Source organism: Corvus cornix, chromosome 9 (assembly GCF_000738735.6).
Source record: "Corvus cornix cornix isolate S_Up_H32 chromosome 9, ASM73873v5, whole genome shotgun sequence".
Classification (NCBI taxonomy): domain Eukaryota; kingdom Metazoa; phylum Chordata; class Aves; order Passeriformes; family Corvidae; genus Corvus; species Corvus cornix.
Genome location: NC_046339.1, coordinates 14859809 through 14882271, shown reverse-complemented (window position 1 = coordinate 14882271; position 22463 = coordinate 14859809). Strand labels below are relative to the sequence as shown.

Sequence of the window (22463 nt, the reverse complement as noted above, 5' to 3'; positions counted from 1 at the left end):
GGAAACAAAAATTCTAATTAACAAAAATCATGAACACTTTTATGCATTGTTTTCCAGCAGGTGAATAAAATGTTAAATTTTCATTGTTTTAGTAGAAATGCCTGGATGTATCTTATGTATAGACTTTTTTTTAAACTCATGACTTTGTTGTATAATTGCAATGTATGGTTTAAATGCTTAGGGACATCTGCTTGTGTTGCGAGCTCAAACTATCAAAAAAGATAAATTGTTTAAACCCAAGATCTTTATAGGTTTATTTTTTAAAATTTTGATTTCTGATGTTTGCAAAAAAGATGGTAAAATTTTCACCAAAGCATCAGAAACTGTTTTCATTAAAGAATATAAAGTTATCTCCCAATCATAGGAATCCTAAGGCTGCGATTTTAAATAATTTAGGTACAAAAAAATTTGCTCAGAAATTTTGTTCTTTTTCATCTACAAAATATGATTAAAAATGACAGTTGGCAACAACAACTGTAGATGTTTTATTCTGGCCTAATTATTAAGAACTACAGCACTAGCAAATGAGCTTCCTGCATGCCCCAGATAGTTTTCTAGTTTAGAAGGTATGAACAATACTCTATTTAGCTTTAGTTACTCAGATTTACTAATGTGCTCCTTTTATCCTCAGCACTTGGGCAAACATAGCTCCTTAAAGCTATGAGCTGGCAAACAGGTAGCACTTGGGAATCCGTGGGCTCTGCAGACTGGCTTTGAAATGCTGCCAGTTGCTTTTGCCATGTATTGTAGAGGACCCTCCTTTTACCTCTAGCTGGACCAATGAAAAAAGAAACCCAGAAATAACCTATGAATTTTCCATGACAGAAAATCCTGGCTTGCTTGCAGTATAGTAGCTGATCAGTCTAATCTAATAATCTTTTGAACCATGTGGAGCTGAAGGAGGCATTAGTGGGTGTCAGAAGGCCATACTGCCATCTGATAATTAATGAAAACTGGAAAACACTCTGGCAGCATGCATCTATTCAGTACTATTTTATAATTGCAGTTAGCCAGAGTATGAAGAATATGTGGCTATAAATTCAGTTGCTGAGGGCAGAATGAATGCATTTTTATTGTTACTCTTAATGATATTCACATGATTAACTTCTGGGGTGACCTTAAAACTAAGTTCATTAGTAAGAGTTAGCCTGTGTGTCTCTGCTGGAGTTTTACTATTTGTAGCAAGCTGAGGTTTCCTACTTCAGCTTCCAAAGAACAGGCACACGGCAGGATAAAGGCAGTTTCCTGAAATGTCACCGTTGTGCTGTTTTAACAACTCTCTCCTGTTCTGCCTCTTAGGCTGTTTGTTCACCGAGAGCTTTGTTCATAGTTCTGCTCTTAAGGTTATGTGGTAACTAAATGTCTTCTTCATGCTCAGAGAAGTGAAAAATGGTTTATAATGTTCTAGTTGGCTTAAGAAAAAGATCCTTTTCTGAAGTTATGAATGCCATAGAAGGCTAAAGCCTATTCCTCAGCAAAGAATAGAGCGTAACAGTATGTCCTACCTCTCAAGTGGCACTGAACCTGGAAGAAACAGAGGCTTGGGACAAGTACTGACAGCCTTGCAAAAGATCAGTGACATTGTAACAGATTAAACTGTCGAAGGTGAGTACACTTTGATTGGAATAGATGGAATGCAAAATCCAGCAAACTGTCAAAAACTGTGAAGCTCATAACTTGTGAAATTGTAATTTGGCACAATTTGTGGGGTTGAGAAAATACACTGGAATCCGTTTAATTCTAAAACAAATTTCAAGTCTTTCCAGTTACAGAGCAGGTCTTAAAAAGTTAATCTGATAATAATGGGAAGTATTTGAAAACAGAAGACAGGTGTTATTCCATATTTCATGGGTTTTTTAGTTCCTTAGGGTCTGACTTGTGATTTTTTTTTTTTTAAAGTTGTGTTTGTAATCCAGACCTGGTTAGCTTTTCTGTTTAGTAATTAACTAGCAATGCTATAGTTTATTGAAGAAGTACAAGAATAATTAAAGCATAAACCCTGACCTTTGAGTCTTACTTGAGAGTACTGGGACCCCCAAAAAGCCTCTCTGTCAAATGAGGATCCTGTCAACACATCATGTGCTCTGAGTTTTTTATTGATACAGATATTTCAATAAGAATTTCAGGATGTTTTCCTACTGAAATTTCCTTTAAAAATAATGCATCTTATATTTGTCATTGTAGTTGCATGCTAACAAAAGCTGCATGGTCCTAAACCTAGACAGAGAAAGGAAGTGCTTAAGTATCATTTGCTGGTGTGTCTTTTAACTCTCTTTTGCTGTCATAAACTTGATATGTAGTGTCAGCCTAGGCACAAAAGAGTGACTTGAGGTGGGAGTTCTTGAATGAACTTGCTTTTAGTAGTGTAGTCTTTCCATTTATATTTTAGTGTAGTTTGCTCTAATGAAATGTCACAGAGACACCAAGTTTGGACTTAAAAAAATAATTCTGTTCTTCAGAGCAGTTACTGGTAATCAAATGGGTTTTATGAGCAAACTGTTTCCTAGTTTCTCATAAAATTTTCTCTATGTTAATGATACTCTTTCCCATCTAACATGTATTTGCATGCTGAAACTACTATGATGCTTTGACCTTCGTAGGAATTCATGTTGCTACAATTCCTGTGTTTGGCTGCTGTAGTGTTGGTTCAGCCTATTTTTTCCTTGCTTTTTGGTCTCAGCAGCTGAGGTACCAGCTTCCAGTGTTAATTGGAAAGCATGATCCTTACCAACTGTGGCCCTCCAGAGACAGGGCATTTTCTAGGCCACTGGGTGGATGCATCCAGAAGTGATGCACGAGCAAAGATACTCATATGGGAACAAGGTCGGTAAGGCAGGGGAAGCCTTTGGAATAGGAAGAGCAAAAAAGATGCTTGATGGGAGCTTGCACAAGTTCTCCAGGAAGGACGGTCTAGCACATTTGTGTACAGGGAAGCCAAATGATGAGTCAGCACGGGACATAGGTTTCAGTGTAATAAACTGATTTTTGGAGAGTATCAAATGATACATCCAGAAGGCAAATGATGTTGCTGGTGAGAAGAGATAAGAATATATGAGATAAATGAAAAAATACATTATGTTGATTGAACTTCTTCTGTTCAAGGCTCAGTCAAATGTTTCCTGCACCAGTGTAAACATTTTGATGTTTACACATGTAAAGAAGTTTCTTCTACCAATTCACCTTAATTCTAACTGTTACTTCCTTGCTAATTAGTTTGAATATAGTTCTGCAGTCATGGATTACTTAAATACATTGCCATGTGTGAAATGGAAAAGCAGGAGTTTTGCTTCAAGAAAAGTGCCTTTAAATGTTTCATTTATGTTCAAAACTCCAGCTTCAGATTCTTGGATAAAAAGATGAGATGGTGGGGTTGTACATTTTCCAGTGGGCTTGAGGGGACACTTATTACAAGATTTGCTCAACAAATGGAAGGTCTTCTGTGTGATCTCATGTCTCCCAAGAGAATTCCTTAGTCCCACTTCTGACCCTGTTTTTGCCTATTGTTTCCTTTGTTTTCCTTTGTGTTGCAGTTGTGTGTCATTAATACCATGTAAATTTTATTGCTGGATGCGAGACTTTTATTGGAAAAATCAAAATATTAGTATGTCTGTGACTTTCTGTGTAATGAGCTATGGAACTGAGACTTTGAGTGTTTACACTAACACTTGTATTTCCATAGCAGCCCCAAACAAGAACTGCCTCTGTCTCTCTTGGAAGGAGATTGCAGTTGCATTACACTTAAGTTATTTGTTTCTAAAGTTTTCATTACTTTATTTATGGCATGATTACTAGAGATGCTGAAAGTCCAGCTGGCTCCAGTTGAAGCTGTTGGAATACAACTGAAAAACTTGTTCTTAATAGCCATGGTACCTTTGCTGTGGTAATAAGGAAGATGTCCTGTACCTGAAAGCCTAAGTAACTAATCTCCTTTAGGCCAACTGTAAGGCTTGATAGGATGTTCCAGAGCTGAACTGCTTTAGGTTGGTGGCACATCTTCCGAGCTTCTGATGTCATCCAGGCATTTACACTTGTGTCTCCAAGCTGTTTGCCTACCAAGTCATAGGCTCAAACATCTTTAAAAAGACATAACAGGACCATCCTTTTCTACTGTAGAATGTAGTAACTCTATTCTTGTTTATTCTATTTCATAAGCTACTTTTATTCGCAATGAATTCAGAAAACACTTTTTAGTGGAAACAGTCTTATTAGTGGATAGTTGGTATGTTTATGTTAAAAATGAAGTTCTTATGCCTTTTGTGTTCTTGATTAAATATTTGTGTTGAGGAATGGAAACCATGAAAGATGTTGAGATAGCATAAAAGGTAATTAAGATTTATGGCTTGAGTCTATTCAAGTTCTTACTATGCTTCCATTTTCCTTGTGTCTATACTTCTCTTGACATAATTCGGATACCATGTACATGCTGTTATCCAACTTTCACCAAGGTAAGGGCTGTTCATAATAAAAGTGAGAGCAAGTGCCACTTTAGCAGATTCACTGTATCCAACTTTTACTTTGGGTCAGAGTTTTTTGAATCTAACCATGTTAAAAAGTCAGTAGGGAAACTTTAATTTTGTGTCCCTTAATTTGTTGTAGTATTATGGCACACATTTATTATTTTGTATTGTATACTTTGATTCTGTACTCCATAATTTATTGGAAAGGTAATGTATTTAAATTACATAAAATATGAAGATTGTCAAGATACTGAATTTTGACATTTTTATCACATAAAACATAAATCTCATCTCAAAAGTAGGATGATTTTGCTTCAGATTAAGGGGTACATTGTTTTTGTAGACAATCTGATCTTGTGTTCTGAAAAACAGAAGTATTGTGTCTTATCAAGAGATCTGTAAGAAAAATCTTGTTTCTGTTTTTCTAATACTGAGTTGCCTGGTATTTTCAAGTCCTAAAGAAAAGCTTCTTGTTGCATGGAAGCAGCTTTGTTTATATATTTGCCTGGAACTGGTTTGCTGTCAGGTAGGGAGCCCTGGACACACTGTATTACAGAAATACACAGATTTAACTCCTTTGCTGTTCTGTAACTTGCAAAAGTGACCTAACCAGAACTAGTATTAGGAATGACAGTATTTATAAATATCAGAAAATATAATTAGAATGTAGTAACTTGTGTGCACAGCTCTGGAGGGCTGGTGCTACTGACTTATGTCAGCTCAGTGTCCCGGTTTCACAGATAAAGTCACTATTTCAGATTTGCTCTTGATGGCAATACTCACAGCTCTGTGTTGGAAGCAGGTGAAACCTGTAAAACTCTTAGAAAAACAGGTAATTAACCAAAGCAAAATGGGTCACGTGATCTGAGATAATCCATTTGGGCAAATTCAGCCCAAAATGTTGGTGTAGCTAGACTGTAAATAGGTTAGGTTTGCAGAACGCTTCATGAAAGATGCTTCCAGCATGCAATATCCTTTTTTCAAAATTACTTCCCTACAAGTGGTGTAGGCATAGGTAAGGTTTCTGTTGATATATCTTATTTGGAGTGCTGAATGCACCAATACAAAGCACAGGCAGTTTGAGATCCTCTTGAATGATGCATGCAAAGGAAACTGCGTGAAACTGATACTGTTGATAAATTTGCATGGCTATTCTGTACACTTAGCAGCCAAAGGAAGCTGGAGGCATTGTGTTTGTATGAAAAGGTATCTTTCTGAAATAAGCTTTTATCTGCCTTATAAGAGAGTTGCTCTCATTCCTGACTTGAGCCTCATGAAATTGTTTTGTACTTACAGCATAGTAAGTGAACTCTGACCAGGCCCATGATCAGTCTAGCAGTTAGATATCTGAGCTTGTTTTACTGTTTATTCATAAGTCATCCAGGTTTATCTTAAAGGCATAATGGAAATGTTGATTCTGTTTTTCACCAGAGTTACTGTACTATGTCGAATAAATTCCTATGGAATGAGTAATTTATTTCAGTGTACATCTAGTCCTTCCATGAGATACATATTTCATGGCCACTGCGGCTGGTTTGCTAGCCTTCCTTTAGCAGAGGTAAGTGCATACAGTTTTGGACGGAGTTAAAAATACTGGTTTTCCCTCTTAAGTTGTACCTTGTTCACTATGTAATGCCATTCGTAAAAGACTGAGGAAAATTCCATGAATTATTGGTTTATATAATATTTCTTCATTGTTATCCTCTAACTTCTAGTAATTAAATACTTTCGATCATCATAAATATATCCAGTCATGTTTATAAGCCCAGGCTGAGAAACATTGTCTGAGTGTTCCAGGTTGTGAAGCTTCAGCTTGTCTGTATGATATTGCAAGAACTTTGCTCTTCGTGCTACTCTGCTAATAACTGTAACCAATACCATAATTATACCCCGTCTCTTCTATCAAAAATTAGCTGCATGTTTGCAGTATCTTTATATATATACACACAGGTATATATAAGTATGTAGCAAATTACTTTGACCTTTTGGTGCTCTCCCATTTTTAAGATCAACAAGCATCCTCTGCTGCATTTGGAGTGGATCTATTTTTTTATCTTTTTTCTTTATAAAACCCAGTGCTCATCATTTTACAGGTGTATTAGATTAGTTCTTTCTGAACTAATTAGATGGCTGGCCACACCTGGGATACTGCGTCCAGTTTTGATTCCTGCCACAAAGAAATGTGGACAGGCTGGAGATGGTCCAGAAAAGGGCCACAAAGATGATCAGGAAGCTGCCATAGGAGGAAAGACCGAGAGAACTGGGTTTGCTCAGCCCTGAGAAAAGAAGGTTTATGGGAGACCTTATCACCATGTTCCAGTATTTAAAGGGGGGTTACTCCCTTTTACAAGAAGTTGCATGGAAAAGAGGAGGGGCAATATCTGCAAGTTGCTCCTGGGGACATTCTAATTGGTCATAAGAAGACAATTTTTCAGAAAGAGAACTGTCAGTCATTGGAATAATCTCCCCAGGGTAGTGGTGGGTTCCCCAACATTGGACACTTCTAAGATTTGGCTGGGCAGACTGCTGGACCATCTTGTCTAGAGAGTGCTTTTGCCAAGAGAGGTTGGACTGGCTGATCCTTGAGGTGCCTCCCAACCTGGCATTCTGTGATTCCGTGACTGTTCCACAATCAAGGCCTCTTTCACTTTGGATAACATACAGTGCATTTCTTTCCTAATAATGTCTCCTGCAGCCTTATCACTGATATGGGAAAGAAAAGCTATCTTTCTGTATCCTATATAAGGGCAAACAATAATAATAAAATTATAAAGTCACTGAACTCTAATGATTATTCATTTTGTCATAAAGATTGAGACTTACCACAATAAGATAAAAACTTCAGTAAGTTAAAGTAACCTCCACTGCTCTTTTATTACAGACCACCAGTGCAACACCTAAACAATTTGTCCTTTCACAGTGTTAAAGGATCGATTCAGTTGGCCCCTAATCATCTTTATATTTGAAGGACAAGAATAATCTTGTCCTGTAAGTAAAAAGTTCTTTCAGTCTAAGCTGAGCTGGGGAGGGAAAATTAAGAAATAAACGGAACAAACAAACTTGGGTAGTTCTATCTTCTTGGAAAACATCAGAAATCTCTCTCTGTGTGTTCATATCAAGATAACATTCTGTATGTTAGTTCCAGTGCTCAAATCTTTATTGTATGCAAATATTTTCAGCAGTTTTTAATTAGCCTTTCCTCTTCTTTCCTTACTGACTAAAGGGAATATGCAATGCATATTCTTGTTTTAGAGTTCCTTTTGTGTGTCTTATACCTTATAATGCATTATTTTCTCACTAAGACTGGATGGAACTCCTAGTTTTTTCTGGTGAGAGATTAAAAGACACTGATAGTGCTTGAAAGCTACCCTGTTCTCATCACATCGACTTAAGGAGTCCTGGATAACTAACCCAGGAATACCTCAGGTTAAACTGTATTTTGGGGGAACTTTTTTTCCATTAGAATCGATAGCAGCTTTGATTCAAAGCCAAATAAGAGAAGGAGAATTTTCATGTTTGTAATTATAGGTAATACATAGTAATAACCAGCTGGTTGTTGACATAAAAGCACAACCTGTATATGCAAATGATGCTCTTTGGCTATCATTAGACACAACAGCTTTAAGAATGATGCAGCAATAGGCAGTATTTGCAGCAGGGAGAGAGGAGGTGTGTCCCTGATACCAGACAAAAAGAACAGCAACAAAAGAAAATAAGCTCTCGAGTCAGCATTCTAAACTCCATTGTCACTGCTGTAGCAGCTGCATGTGGAAATGAGGCAAATAGAATTTGAAATGAAGAGCTGGAAAAGAAATTGCCACTTGCCTGCATGGATGGAGACAACTATTGGGCCTGATTGCCAATTAACTGCTCTGTTTTTTCTGACAGCTTTGATAACAGGTCAAAAATGTGATGAGAACTGCTCTTTGACCTACTCACTTCATCTTTTGTGGTTGTTCAGCCACAGATACTCCTCTGCACACAAAGAAATACCACAATCGTACCAACAGTAATTTGTATCTGTCTTATGTTGGATGTGGATGATTTCCAGGAGACGCCTGTGAATTGTCTTTAGATTGAAAAAGCCTTCCAGGCATAGAAAGCAGGCTGGGACTACATAAATACTGTCAGTTCACATTAAGCATATTTTCAAGGACTAAAGAGGATCAAGGGCACTTCATCAGCATTAAACAGTGTTTGTACCTTCCCTGTCCTGGAGCAGTGGGAAATGGTTTAATGTAGGCATAGACTACAGAAAATCGAAGTGTCATATGAATGCCCTCAGAGTACAGAGAAATGTTCTCTGTAAATGAATATACCTTTCAACAGGTAGTCATAGTTCTAAGACATAGGTAAAAAAGGAGGCTAAATCTTGTCAGAATTGCCTGTGCACTGAGTCATCTTGGGTGGTGATGAGCTTGGGTGTGCAAGGTATTTATTAGCTTGGACAGAAGGTCCCTGTTTCCCTACTGAAATGTCTGACTAGTTAAGGTGTTGTCTCTGTTCAAACTGTCTCTCCTGAATGCCCGAACCATGATTGCAGCACTTTTGCCATTTAATTGACCAGATAATTTACCCTGTAATGATATCATAGGCTATTTAAGGCTGTCTCTTTAGAGCGGTTATTAGCTTTATTTATCTGCTTCATTCAAGAACAGATGTTTCTACTGTGTAACTGAAATAATCAACGTCTTTGGAAATCAAAGACTGCTATTTTATGAAATAGAATATGATGGCAAATCTAAATTAATAATCATAAAAGGGCAGGAGTGAAACTAATTGCATGCAACTTTGCAGAAATTGGTGAGATCTGAGTCACGATAATGGTAAATAGTTAAAAACACTAATGGTGCCAGCAAAAATGCTGTTGTCTTATACTTGCTTAGCTAAATATTTCACTTATGCTCTGTCATGCCATTTCAGAGGAGTGTCATCTGTTTGATTTTTTTTTTTTTTTTTTTTTTCCGATTTGGAGTACTTTAAATTTCCTTAGTAATTTGCATTTAAATGTTTTATTTTTTTTCACCAATTTTTCCACAGTTCATTATTTCTTTAATTGCCACATCAGGTTCCCAGTGAAGGTACTTGCACTTCCAGAAATGTCTGTGTGAAGGGTTATTTTTTTCTGAATATATATTTTAATTTTTTTTTTTGTTTTGAGTATGAAGACTGCTACATGCTGTTAGTAAGCTTAGCAAAATGGGTAAGAAGGATTTTAGTACTTAAATAAGATCTAGTGACATGAAGGAAAAAGACTTAACTTGCCACCCACACTCAAGGCCACATCCTGTGTGACCCACAGGAACAGTCCCAGTGAAGACACCGAAAATACTAACCCAAGTAAAGTAGACAAGATCTATTTAAAATAACCCACTGTTGTTTAAGAACTCTGTTTATATAGCATCAGGGAAGAAAAGTTTTCCACAGAAGGTGGGAAACAAAGGTACAGTCTTTCCTAAGGGCATCCAGAATGATTAATGGTAAAACCAATTGTTGAAATCAGGTTTCCTCTTCTAGGGTCTTGTCCCATGGGTAACAGTCCTGTTCTGTTGGTAGGCTTGGTTTTTGGGGAAGAAGCAGCTGCATATAGCAGATCTGAATATATTTATTGTGAACTTGGTCATTCCAAGAATATATTTTTTCTTTCTCTAAAGCAAAGGCACTAAACCAGAAGGAAAACTTTGGCAAGTTTAGAGTAACTTTGATGAAAATATTTATGTGAGGTGTATTTTTGCCACTTTTGGCTTATAAAGTAAAAGCAAAGATGAAACTTGGATGTTTAGGGTAGGCACAGCCCCACCTGTAGCACACTGTGCTCTTTCTCCAGCCAGGTGCTGCTCAGAGCTTAGTGCAGATAGGTGGTGCTGCCCTGGCCTTGTCTTGTGTGTGCCAGTGGCACTGCACAGTGCAAAATGGCAAATACAAATATAAACTTGTGTGTTGAGACAACTGTGTGTGACTTCTTTACAAAGCTGCAATTACTCCCAATAAATCTGAATCATCCTGTTGTGGTAAAGCTTTGATAAGAGGAAATGGGCAAAGATCTTTCATGGGAGCTTATCAACCCTTGTGAAGATGCCTTCAGTTTTGTTTTGCTTTTTTAAGGAGGTCAGGAGAGAAAGATTCTCACTGAGACTCCAATCTTTGCTCAGTAAAAGCCTTCATTCAGCTCTTTGACAGTGTTAGGACACAACAGGGTATCAGAAGAGTGGTAAGGTTCAGGAGATGGTTCCTCCTGCAGCAGCTCTGGAAAGGCTCCTCAGTGTTCACCCACAGATTGTGGGAAGGTACTTGGAAATGTCCCACTGAGGTTTATGTTGTGTAAATGTTGGAGTGCTCAGTGCTTTGCAGGACTAGATCCCAGCACTAACCACTTCTTGGCAATGATACTGTATCTCACTTAGAAATTAATGTTTCCAAAAATTGTTGAAGTCTGAGGAGATTTTAATGCTTGAAAACCACTTAAGCAATGGAGGTAGGTTGCTGGCCAGTGCTTATTGTATGCAAATGAAAATATCAAATGTATGTAAACGGGTGCTGCTATTGTGAATTTTCACTCACTATTACAGTGAAAAGAATTGCTAGGTATTTGATGTACTTTAAAATGTTGTTTGTAATGTTTTAAGTGTGCCAGGCCCGGACATGTCATTCAGGTCTGGTACCTTGTGTTGAATAGATCAGTAACTAATATGTATAATATCTTACCTGTTTATTATTATTAGGTATAAGCAATTGAGGACAACACTTCTGCTGTCTGAAGATGGAAAACAACATAACTACTATATCTCGGGAAGAGCTTGAGGAGCTACGAGAAGCATTTGGCAAAATAGGTATGCTTTAAATAAGGGAATCATAAGGATGCCATTAACACTGCAAAACTGTTTAGGATTTGTGGAAGAAATCTTTATGGATCACTTGGTTTTGATAGGGCTGTGTTTTCCCTCTGTATTGCCAGTAATATCTAAAAAAAAATGTAAAAAGACATTTGCATAGAGCCCCTTACTTTCACTGGAAACTATGTGTATTAATTTCTTTCAACTTCAGCACTGAAAACAGATAAATTTTCTTGCAGGGTTGGTTGCATTATTTGTGTTATTGTATATGTTACATCATGGGTCTCAAAATCCAGTGTTTTGAACTCCTTAATTCTGAAAAAAGTTTGATTAAGCTTCAGGTGTTATATATGTTCATGTTAGATTACTTGGTTTTTGCTTTACTTTCATGCTTTGGTGAACTAATAATGTCTCTTTTAATTTATTGAATAAGATTTTGTTTTAAGTAAACTAAACTTGGAGATTTTTTGATCTTTTGCATCTAGCTGATGTTAATAAATAACTGTACAGTTTTGTGTGCTTGACAGGATGTTTACAGATTAATCAGAGCACAGAGAAAGTGTAAGAAATTATATAGCAACTAACCCTTTTTTCCAGATTGCACTGCTGTTGTGAATGTTCATGTCTGCTTTATTTCTTATTCGCTGCAGTTCTGAGGGGTGATACGTAAATGTGCAGCTCAGGAAATGAAACAAACATGTTTGTAATCAGTCATAATGGGGGGAACAGGGTCATTTTAGGCAAGAAGTCTTAAATATTAGGAGTCTTTACTTGGTAAAGAAGCTATTGGGAAGCTGTATGCTAGAGATTTTTAAGACCATGAGGAGTATGGAGAAGTGAAGAGGCAGTTATTGAGGTTCTGCCAATACAGATACCACGTGATGCCCAGTAGAGAGTCAGAAAGATTAAAAGAAAAAGAAGCCACTTTTCTTCACTATAAATAATGGAACAATGAACCCATTGACTCAGGATGTTGTTAAGACCAAACAAAGAGTAGAAATTCTAAAAGGGAGTAAGATACATCCATGTAAGATAATTAATGAGTTGCTATTAAACAATCATCAGGACATCTATAGCTCAAGTAGTTTATGTCCTGCAGGTGCTGGCATAACAGGTCAAGGAGAAGAGTGCTGTATACATGTATCAGTTTACTGAGAGATGTTAGCATAGGTAAACACTCACTGCTGTTGTCTGACAGCTTTTCTATACGTTTGGTTTTCACCATCTGTATTCCTTCTTTTTCTCCATTTCCTGCCTGCATATTTTCATATTTCTGCTTTAAGCATTGTCTGTACTGCTCCTACTCACTGAAAAGCATTTTTTTCCTTATGCTTTCTGTAAAACATAAAAATTAAGCATCATTAGATTTTATAATTTTTTTTATTTTTACATTTCTAATCTCTTTATGGATAAATTGCTTGCAGCTACATTGGTAAACTGAGAGAAGGCATGTATTTAACTCTCAGCTTGTCATCATGGAAACTTACCCTCGGTGAAAGATGAACCTAGAGAAATAAAATAGCTGGTAATCTGAGTGAGCTCATGAACATGTCCTCTGCTGGTTAGACCATCCCTGTTATTATGTGTGGTTTTACGTGTCTGCAAGCCAGTGGATGGATTAATACATATGCAAATAAAAAGTTTGTGTTTTGATTTGGGAAGTTCTGGTAGTATCAAAAACACAAAATGATTTTTTTTTACCCTGTGTTTTTAGCCTTTTGTCAGCAGTGAAATGTGGCTGCCTTATGAAGCTGTACAGAAGCTACATAGTGTAGTATGGACTACAAGAAAATTGCTGTATAGCAATTAATTATGGATTGAGATGAAAGCATGTTTCTCTGCTTGCCCTTCCGTAATGAGAGGCATTCATCCACTCTGGTATTATTGGCTGAGTTCTGATACTAGACACAGTATGAGGACATGTTTTTAACTAGTAAATGAAAAAAAAAACCCCCAAAGGTGGGAGCACCTTCACAAGTCAGAAAAGTGGCCACATCATCTTCTGTTTCTGACTCATTGTGGTGTTCTCTTAAATTTCTTACAAGTGTATCATTCATAGAACTGGGAAAATACTAGTAACTAGTATTTTTCAGGAGCTTTAATATGATTGTGAAAGTCACTGAAAATTGTTGTCAAACATGGAAAATATTAGCATTAAATATATAAAACAATGGGCGTTATATCCAGTCTTACTTAGGCAGGATATGATTTCTTGTATCTGATTGGACTTTGTCTATATTGTGTATGAACTACAGCTTTTCTGCTTTTAAAAGTACTTCTCTCCATTATGTAGCCAAGGGACAGGTAACCACATTCTCAAATTCTGCTTGTATAAATATATATATAACCATGTATGTGGAAATATGCATAGATTTAAAAAAATAGGAACAGGTAAGGTGGTTGATTCATTTACGTGTTACTTTGGATAAAAACATGGGTGTGTAAAATGATTGTTTATTATACTAGGATGAATTCAAGACAGCTTTCTGCAAAGAGATTGGCCAAAGGTGAAAGTACAAAGGGTATTTTTGATTGTTTCTGTGCTGCTGCATTATTCATCATGAATAATTCAAATTATACTCAATTTATTTTTATATGATACAGCCATTAATTTCTTTCCACAGTTTCAAACCTTTTGTTGAAAAAAAGCATTTTGGTACTTTGCTGTATATGAACGTTCCTGCCATGCTCTTGGGAGCCGAGTGTAAGTGGAGGTGGCAGCTCAAATTGCTCCCAACAGAGCCAGTTAAAAGATTAAGGAAGGTCACCTTTAATAAACAGATACAGATCATCCCAGACTTACTCTTCACAAGCAAGCCTGACCACATCAAAAGTTTTGAAGAACAGAAAATATCTATCAGATACTGGGATAAGAAATAAAATGTAGTCAGGCAGAGTTCTTGTGTAAGTAGTTTTTCTTGTGGAAGTGCTCTTCTAATAACAACATGCATCAGATTTGAGCTTACTGATTGCAAATGGTTTAATATTGGCAGTAAGCATATATTAATTGATCTCCCTTTGACTTGAAGGTTTATAGATAATTTTGTTGGTAGTCTTAAAAAAAACTTCACTATTTGCAAATTTGCTATATTGTTATATCTGTGCTAAGGGATCATAAGATAGTTCCTGAGAAAGCATGTAACAAGCTGGCACAAGTCCTAGACAGTTGTGCCTCTAATCCACAAGCATTCCTTCATACTTACTTACCTATATCAGAGAAAGAAATACTAATCTCCGAGAACTGCATTTATCACACTTCATTTATTCTTAACAGTTACCATACTATAGTAAATGAGTATGCATAAGTTTACTTAAGTATAACAACTTGTGTTTTCATTCTACAGATATTGACAACAGTGGGTATGTCAGTGATTATGAGCTTCAAGACCTCTTTAAAGAAGCAAGTCTGCCTTTGCCTGGATACAAAGTCCGGGAGATTGTAGAAAAAATCATTTTAGTGACAGATAGCAACAAGGATGGGAGAATCAACTTTGAAGAATTTGTCTCTGTAAGACATTCCCTTTGGATGTTTATCTACTGTCTGATATCTGCTGAGAATTAGGATAGAAAACTGAATTAAGTGGTACAGCTATTTTTATATATAACTATTATTTTGAGTTTTCTCTGACAACTTAGAATATCCTATATAGTTATTTTCTAATTTTTGTCTTTCACACTCCTGTTTAATTTAACAATTCTGATTTGAGCAGCATGTGAAAGAACAGTAGTTGCAATCAGTCTTGTTTTCTGTTTCCTCCAAGGCGAGGGGAAGGACTACATATTGTAGGAACTGTTGGGCCAGCCCTTGCTCTGACAAAAGAACAGACAATTAGTCACCAGTCTCTGAATGCTCTTAGTAGTGCAAACATTAGTCTATCACTATGCTTAATCTCTATACTAAAGGCTGTTTATTACTGGGAGTGAGGTACAAGTTTTCCCTTTCAGTGAACAGATTTCAAAGTTTTAGACTTTTCTAAATGAGAATCACTCAGTGGTGCATTTTAAAATAAATAAAAACTTACCAGGCTGTTGGTTTGTGGGTGTTTGGGGATGATTATGTTTTGCTTTGAAGTTAGAGTACTGCTGCTAATTGCAGTAGGTTGTTTGTTGATTAGTTATTGATCTTTCTTTCTGAAATTCTAAACATTCAAATACTTGCTTCCAGATATTAATTGTGTCTGTTACTTATACTTCATTGTCAGTCTGACACCCCTGCAGTATCTGGGCAGAGCTAGGACATATCAATATATCCCATGTGGTTTACATTAGAGGTAGGTGAAAAATGGTATTAGCTTGATAAAGGAAGGGCATGTTTAACTGTCATGTCATAACCTTCTACTGCAAAGCATGTGGGGTAATAAGTGGGAAAAATATACTATCATCATCAAAAATGTGTGTATCTTTAGTTGTGTTCTTCAGTTTACCAAAATATCTGTGAAAAAATTGGGTAGATATTTGTATGTCCTTTTTTTGGATAGCATGGCTTAATACAGGTGTTCACTGAGAAATAATATGTTAGATATCCAGTATAGATATAGATATCCAAACAGTTGGGGTTTTTTTTGAACAGAAGTCAATGTGAATATCAAAGAAAGTCAGGTTAACTATTGAGTCTGGAATACTTCTATGAATTAACAGTTATTTGAAGGTACAATCAATCACAAAATGCTCTACATTTTTCTAATTTCAGATAATTCAGGAATTGAAAAGCAAAGATGTTAGCAAATCTTTCAGAAAATCAATAAACAAAAAGCAAGGAATCACAGCAATTGGAGGAACATCGGCAATATCTAGTGAGGGGACACAGCACTCTTATTCAGGTAAGAAATAGTTAAACATAGGCAAATTTTGCAAGGAGGAAGACTCTTTAAATTTGCACTACAGAGAAAACAGAGCCTAACTGGAAAATGTTGGTGCTGAAAGCAAATTAACACAGCAAAAGCAGCTGGAGGTGGACAAGGTAAGTGTAGGTGATAGTTTATTAACTCTGTTCAGTTGTTTCTAGTTTCATGCTGCACTTGGAGGCAAGTTAGGCATCTGTGTTAGAGCAGAAGAGGAAAACAAGTGCTGAAAGCTTGTAAGGGGGAAAAATGGCCCCTTTGGCATACTTCTAGTAATGCTAGTCAAGTTTTTGCCTTTATTCCATGCTAATGGGCTCTTATTCCTATATTCAGATAAAAAATGAATCCTTATTTTCATTTCCACAGTGTTAACTAACATGAACTAAAAACCCACTAACAAACCACCACATATTCTTTCTGGATGGACTGGTCTCCTCAGCTGTCTCTGCCATTGTGTAATTGTTCACTCCTACATGGTTTTTGCGTAGACTCTCTCACACTGAAGAAGCTGCTTTTAATATTTGATCTGTTTCTTTCTACCTCCCCATGCTGCATGGAATTTAAGTTGGTAATTGTGCCTAATTGCATTGCAGCTCCTGGTGAGAGTGTGAACCACCTTCTAGGATCATATTGCAATCAGCAATATTGCAACTTTTTTGATTGACTTAAGTCTGGAATCTGTGTGGTTCCAGATTGTGTTAAGATTCTATATATGAGGAAGATTCACTTTGATTAGCCAAAGGTGGCAATATCCTCTCTTTCCGTAGGATTCTAGCACCAGCTATACCTGATACGTCCTCAAAGCAGGGCATATGCTCCATCTCAGAGGATGCCTGTGGGGCATCAGAGGTAATTCTTTAGATGCTGTTTTATTTTCGGTGGAGAGAAATGAGCCCCACTAGAGCACAATTCACCTGGCCTGGCCTCACCAAACATCTCGTTTATGATGAGGTGAAGTGTACTCTAGAATTTCACGTTGTTTCCCACTGACAGTGAAAGAAGTGTAATGAGTCAGCTGCTTCTTGAGGTGAGGTGAATACTACCTCTGCTTTTTGGGAATTTGGATACTGAGACTTGATTGACTGTTATCCAAATAAGCTTTCTTAGATACATAGTAATAAACTCTGCACTGAATATGAAAGAGAATTTAAAACTGAGATATTAAACTTTTTAAGTCTCTCAAAGCTAAAGACAGTTCAGCAGTCAAGATCAGTCTGAAAAGTCTGCCAGTCTCTGAAGTCCAATAGGAGGCTGTATGAAACGCTGCGTTTTAAACCATCAGTGCATGGATTGAGATATTGCATATTTCAGAGGAGAAATTTTTCCCTCTTCTTTGTAATTGCTGAGAAACTGAATTTGAAGTCAGCCATGAGGATACCTTCCCTATGATGTTCCCATGATTTTTATGTTATCCTTCAGAAAATCACCAGATACTTAGATGGTGCAGTGGGAGAAACTCAATCTGTACTTACCATTTTTTGTGTTCTTTCCCATTGGTCTGATTTTTTAAATAACTGAGCCGTGTGAAACTAAGGGCTTTTGTTGCAGATGAACCTTTTTGACTCAAGTATGCTGTTAGTAGTCTGTGTTCATGGAAATGTTAAACTATTATTTTAATGCTTTCTTTTCAGAGGAAGAAAAAGTTGCTTTTGTTAATTGGATAAATAAAGCTCTACAAGATGACCCAGACTGTAAGCACCTCCTACCCATGAACCCATCAGATGCCAGTCTTTTTAAATCCCTTGCAGATGGCATCCTTCTTTGGTGAGTCCAAGGGTGTGAGAAAGAAAAGAAATTAATCTCAACAGTTAAATGCTGATCACAGTGACATGAATTGGAAAACTTTAGACAGGCTTTAACATCAAGACTCCACTCTTAATATTTCAATCAGAGGGTAAGATGGGGAAAATCTGTTCGCCCATAGAAATGTGATTTTTAGCAAATTTTTTATGTGACTCTGTGCATATGTTATAGAAGCAGTTTTCCACTTCAGACCCATGTTTATACGTGCTAGATATGTGCAGGCTGTTTATAAAGGAGATAGTTAAACAGTTCATAAATTCATTAGTTGAAATAATTAGAAAACTTGACTACTTAAAATATTTTTTAAAGTTATTAATTATAGTCACTAAATCATGGGATAGAAGGAACAGAATTCTGAATTAAAGCCATGGCAAAACAGAGAGCATATAGTAGGTCCCTTAACTTTAGTCTGCTGTAACTTTCTAGTTAGTTATAGGTAGATTAATAGTACTTACACACCATGGTAACAAGGGATTAGCATATTAGTAATGATGTGAATTGAGATCCATGTGGTATGAGGTACTGCAGAAATGCAGTGCACAAATACACTGATTATACTACAAAGTTTTTCAGTAGAGACCATTTAAATTACTTTGGTTTACAGTTCTAATCTTGTCAGGAACTTTTTTTGACAGTTACAGATATGATCTATTAATTATAAAAGCCAAATGCAACATATTATCTGGGGCATTCTGAATGAATGTGCAATTATTTAATGGGGGAGAAGAGAGTTAGAGGATGGTTGGGTTTTTTTTAATCTTGTCAGAAATATTTACATCTAGTTTTAAAGTGTTAGTACTTTAGTCAAATAATGTATTTTCTGAGAAATTGAAGTTTGAATAAACTCTTGACTTTCCTTCCTTAGCAAAATGATCAACTTTTCACAACCAGATACAATTGATGAAAGGGCTATTAATAAGAAAAAACTCACTCCTTTCACTATTTCTGTAAGTACTGCATGGATAGGAACTTGCCACAAATGAAAAAGAAAAATATTTTTCTGTTTTAATGACAGTTCTCCTGGTGGAGAAAAAAATTTTTTTAAATTGTATGTAATAAAAACATCCCAAAGCATGAGATTGTATTTTCTAATAAACTCTGCTGCATTCTCCTATTTCTTAGATGATTTACAGAAAAACTTGATTTTTCATGCTTTCCCTAATTCTTTCCCTATTAGTTATTTTTGTTTTGCTTTACTGGGTACCTGAAGAAAATAATTTTAGTCTTCTGAGTGGATGGTCAGGTTGTATTTTAGCAATGCAGAAAGTGTCTGCATGGCTGTATACTCTATGGAAGGATGATGCACTTTCAATACGGGAGAGCAACTGGGACAGAAGATGAGATCTATTTTTAATTGTGTATGAAGTCATGAAAAAGTTTGACAGAAACAGTTTTTAAGACCTTAGTTTGGGTTTAAGAAAACAGGTCTGGAAATGGAAATAGATCCATAAGTTACTGGCCCAATGAGAAAAAACTGCTGATTAAAAACCTCAGTTAAATGGCAGACGTTTTATTTCAGGCTGTGATGTTAAAATACGAAAAGTTAAACCACACTATGTTCTAAATCTTCCAAGTGGGTTTTGTAATCTCTACTTATTTAAAGAAGATCTGTCAGCAAAGATGATGCTGCATGTGTTTATGTTGTCTCAGTAGATAGTTAAAATGTGACACAAGAAAATAGTAACATTTATGATAGCTGCCAGCTATTTTTTCTTGGAATCTTTGTCAATATCTTTGACAATCACTAGGTTTACTTTGAGTGTCAGGGTTTTGAATTGCCATGATTTCCTTATGCTTCTCATTCAATTACAGTTTAACTATTGCTTATATAAATGTGTAAGATTCAAGATGGGATGACAGTGATGTCAGTAGTATCCTTCACAGGACTCCGTGCAGGAATTCCGTATGAACACGTTTTTCAGGATCAAGCCTCTGATATTTTTAGCAGTATTGTTTAATTTGTGTAACTGATACTTACGAATTGCAAAAAGTATTTTGATTAGAGTATTCCTCAGTAATCCAAGCTGCAGAAGGTGGCCCACAATTTTTTGGTGGGTCCGTACTAAACGCTGTCAATAATGTTTTCCATTAAATTTTGGTAAGATGCAAGGTAGTTCACAAAAAACTTCCAGAGTGCAGTTTTGCATTGGAAGCCACTGAACTAACGCATTATTTCTTCTGAAGTTTAATATGGAGAAATTTACTAAAAAATACAATCTCACAAATTTGTTAAATGATGATATTCCAAATAGGAAAACCTAAACCTGGCTCTGAACTCAGCATCTGCCATTGGCTGTACGGTTGTCAATATTGGATCACAAGATTTGCAAGAAGGAAAACCACACTTGGTATTAGGACTCTTGTGGCAGATCATTAAAGTTGGTCTTTTTGCTGATATTGAGATCTCCAGAAATGAAGGTAAGAGTAATGCCAGGTATAGCAATGTCAGCCACTTGGAATTAGCTCAGACCACAATAGCAATGATTTCACCTTTCTTTCAAACTTGATTTTAGCTCTTATTGCCTTGCTGAATGAAGGGGAAGAGCTGGATCAATTAATGAAGCTTTCCCCAGAAGACCTCTTGCTACGCTGGGTGAATTACCATCTGGCCAATGCAGGGTGGCAGAAAATCAGCAACTTCAGCCAAGACATTAAGGTATGTAGTTGCTTGCTCTCATAATCAAACATAATGGTATTAAAACACACTGTGCATAGAAAAAAATTAGATCAGAAGAATTTAGATATAATAGTAATCTGCTTTCTCGGCTGTAGGTTCATCCTGTGTTTTTCAACACTGAAAGAGCATTATTTTGATCTCTTCTATCCTATTTAGTTGCTCATCCCATGTATTATCACATCACAGTGCAAAGTGAACATTTCCAATAAGCTTATATCCAGGGAAGTTTTAATGTTGTAAGATGGCTATTAGAGTTGTTTAGGACAATTTGCACCACCTTATTAGCTGCCTAATAACTCCCAGTCACTGCTTTGCTGGTGTGTCAGCTGACTGACACAGGGGCTGAAAGGTTCCTTGGGGCAGGTGGCAGAGCTGCATAATTCTGTCTTCAGTCATTCTGCATAAGGCATGCAGAGCATTCTAGTAGCCCAGATGATGAGAGAACGCAGCAACTTTTTAAAATTAAAAGCAAAGGAGGAAGATTCCCTCAGGTGGTTAGACCTCCTTTCATTGGAGAAAACAACATCAATTAGTTGCAAGTTACATCTTTTCAAATGTTACCTAGAAGGCTGTTATTGAAGCAGACTGTAACTAGGGTTTTATATGAAAACTGCTACTATGGTAAAAATATTATATGGTGTTTAAGAAAAGTATTAAATACTTTTAGAACTAGTACGGGTTTATTTTTTCTTGTAGTTTCTTACTGCAAAATTGATCCTTTTTGTGGGTAACCACATAAATTTGCCCTGAATGTCTTAATTACAACAGTCTAGTTAATATTCTGCTGAGTACTTTTAACTAGCATTGTCAAGAATAATTAGGAGACATTCCTTTTCTCTGCAATCTGGCTGAGTAAGTTCTATGTGAAGCAGGGTAGTAAAATGGCTGTATGACCTCATCCATATTCACTGAAATTAGGGTGCTGTATTTTTGCCTCCTATGGCTTTTGGATTGGACTATTAGAGCAATAAATGTCTAGGAAAGGCTACATACTTGCTGCTTCTTTTTTTTTTTTTTTAAATATTACGCTGCTTCTTTTAGGATTCGAGAGCATACTACCATCTGTTAAATCAGATTGCACCCAAAGGAGATGACCTTGATCAATTGCCCATTAAAATTGACTTTACAGGATTTCATGTAAGTATCCAGAAATGTAAAAATAGACTGAAATTATCTGAGACCTCTGTATATGTATCCAACATTCTGGTTACCAGGTTGTCCCTGAATCCCCTTTTGTTCCCTAAGGTGTGCAAAAACTCAGCCAGATTCCTCAGTGCTAGAAAAGCGTAAATGGGCAAAAACTTGAGTAGGTTGTAAAGTGCTGCAGAAAACAGGATAATGCATCCTGCAGTCTAAAGTTTGGAGCTATGGTTTACTTGGAGTAGTGTATGTTGATTTTCAGTTGGGTCATCGAACATGAATATTACAACATCCTGCTCAGTTCTCCTTGTCTGGAATTCAGACAAGGAAAAAGAGTAAACTAGACAAACCTTGTGATCCTTCCTTTAACCAAATAGTATTTAGAAATAACATGTGAGCCCATCCAATAACCAGCAGGAAAGTGCAGCATCCATCAAGCTATAAGTTGTAAAGGGACAGAGGGTCTAAAACCAGCCGACATGGATGTGAAAACAATTGTCTAAGCTGCTTTATACTGCTTGTTGGAAGGATTATTCTGAGAGTGCATTTGATCCAAAGTTGAACTGCGTGCCTGAGATACCTATATATCAATCAGAATCTAAGGCAGAATCTCATTATTCGTTACAATTGTGAAACCCACGTGCAAGATTGTTTGCTTATATGCTTTAGTTCTCTTAAACTCCTTGTTTGCTTTGTTTGCTCCTGTTTGGGA

General features: G+C 36.5%; 1 protein-coding gene across 8 annotated transcripts in view; it reads left to right on the top strand.

The window, feature by feature from the left end:
* Positions 1-22463, top strand: part of PLS1 (plastin 1) — a 42969-nt gene that overhangs the window by 7856 nt on the left and 12650 nt on the right. For 4 of the 8 annotated variants that reach the window (XM_039556674.1, XM_039556673.1, XM_019289932.2 and 1 more), the window contains exons 2-9: positions 11180-11287; positions 14635-14798; positions 15981-16110; positions 17763-17895; positions 18800-18881; positions 20187-20352; positions 20448-20590; positions 21653-21748. In XM_039556674.1, the coding sequence (XP_039412608.1) occupies positions 11218-11287; positions 14635-14798; positions 15981-16110; positions 17763-17895; positions 18800-18881; positions 20187-20352; positions 20448-20590; positions 21653-21748 (984 nt within the window). In that variant the 5' untranslated portion in view covers positions 11180-11217. Of the gene's footprint in view, positions 1-955; positions 1606-5888; positions 6016-11179; positions 11288-14634; positions 14799-15485; positions 15562-15980; positions 16111-17762; positions 17896-18799; positions 18882-20186; positions 20353-20447; positions 20591-21652; positions 21749-22463 lie in introns of those variants that run through there. The other 4 variants (XM_019289935.2, XM_019289934.2, XM_019289933.2 and 1 more) reach the window with 4 other exon arrangements.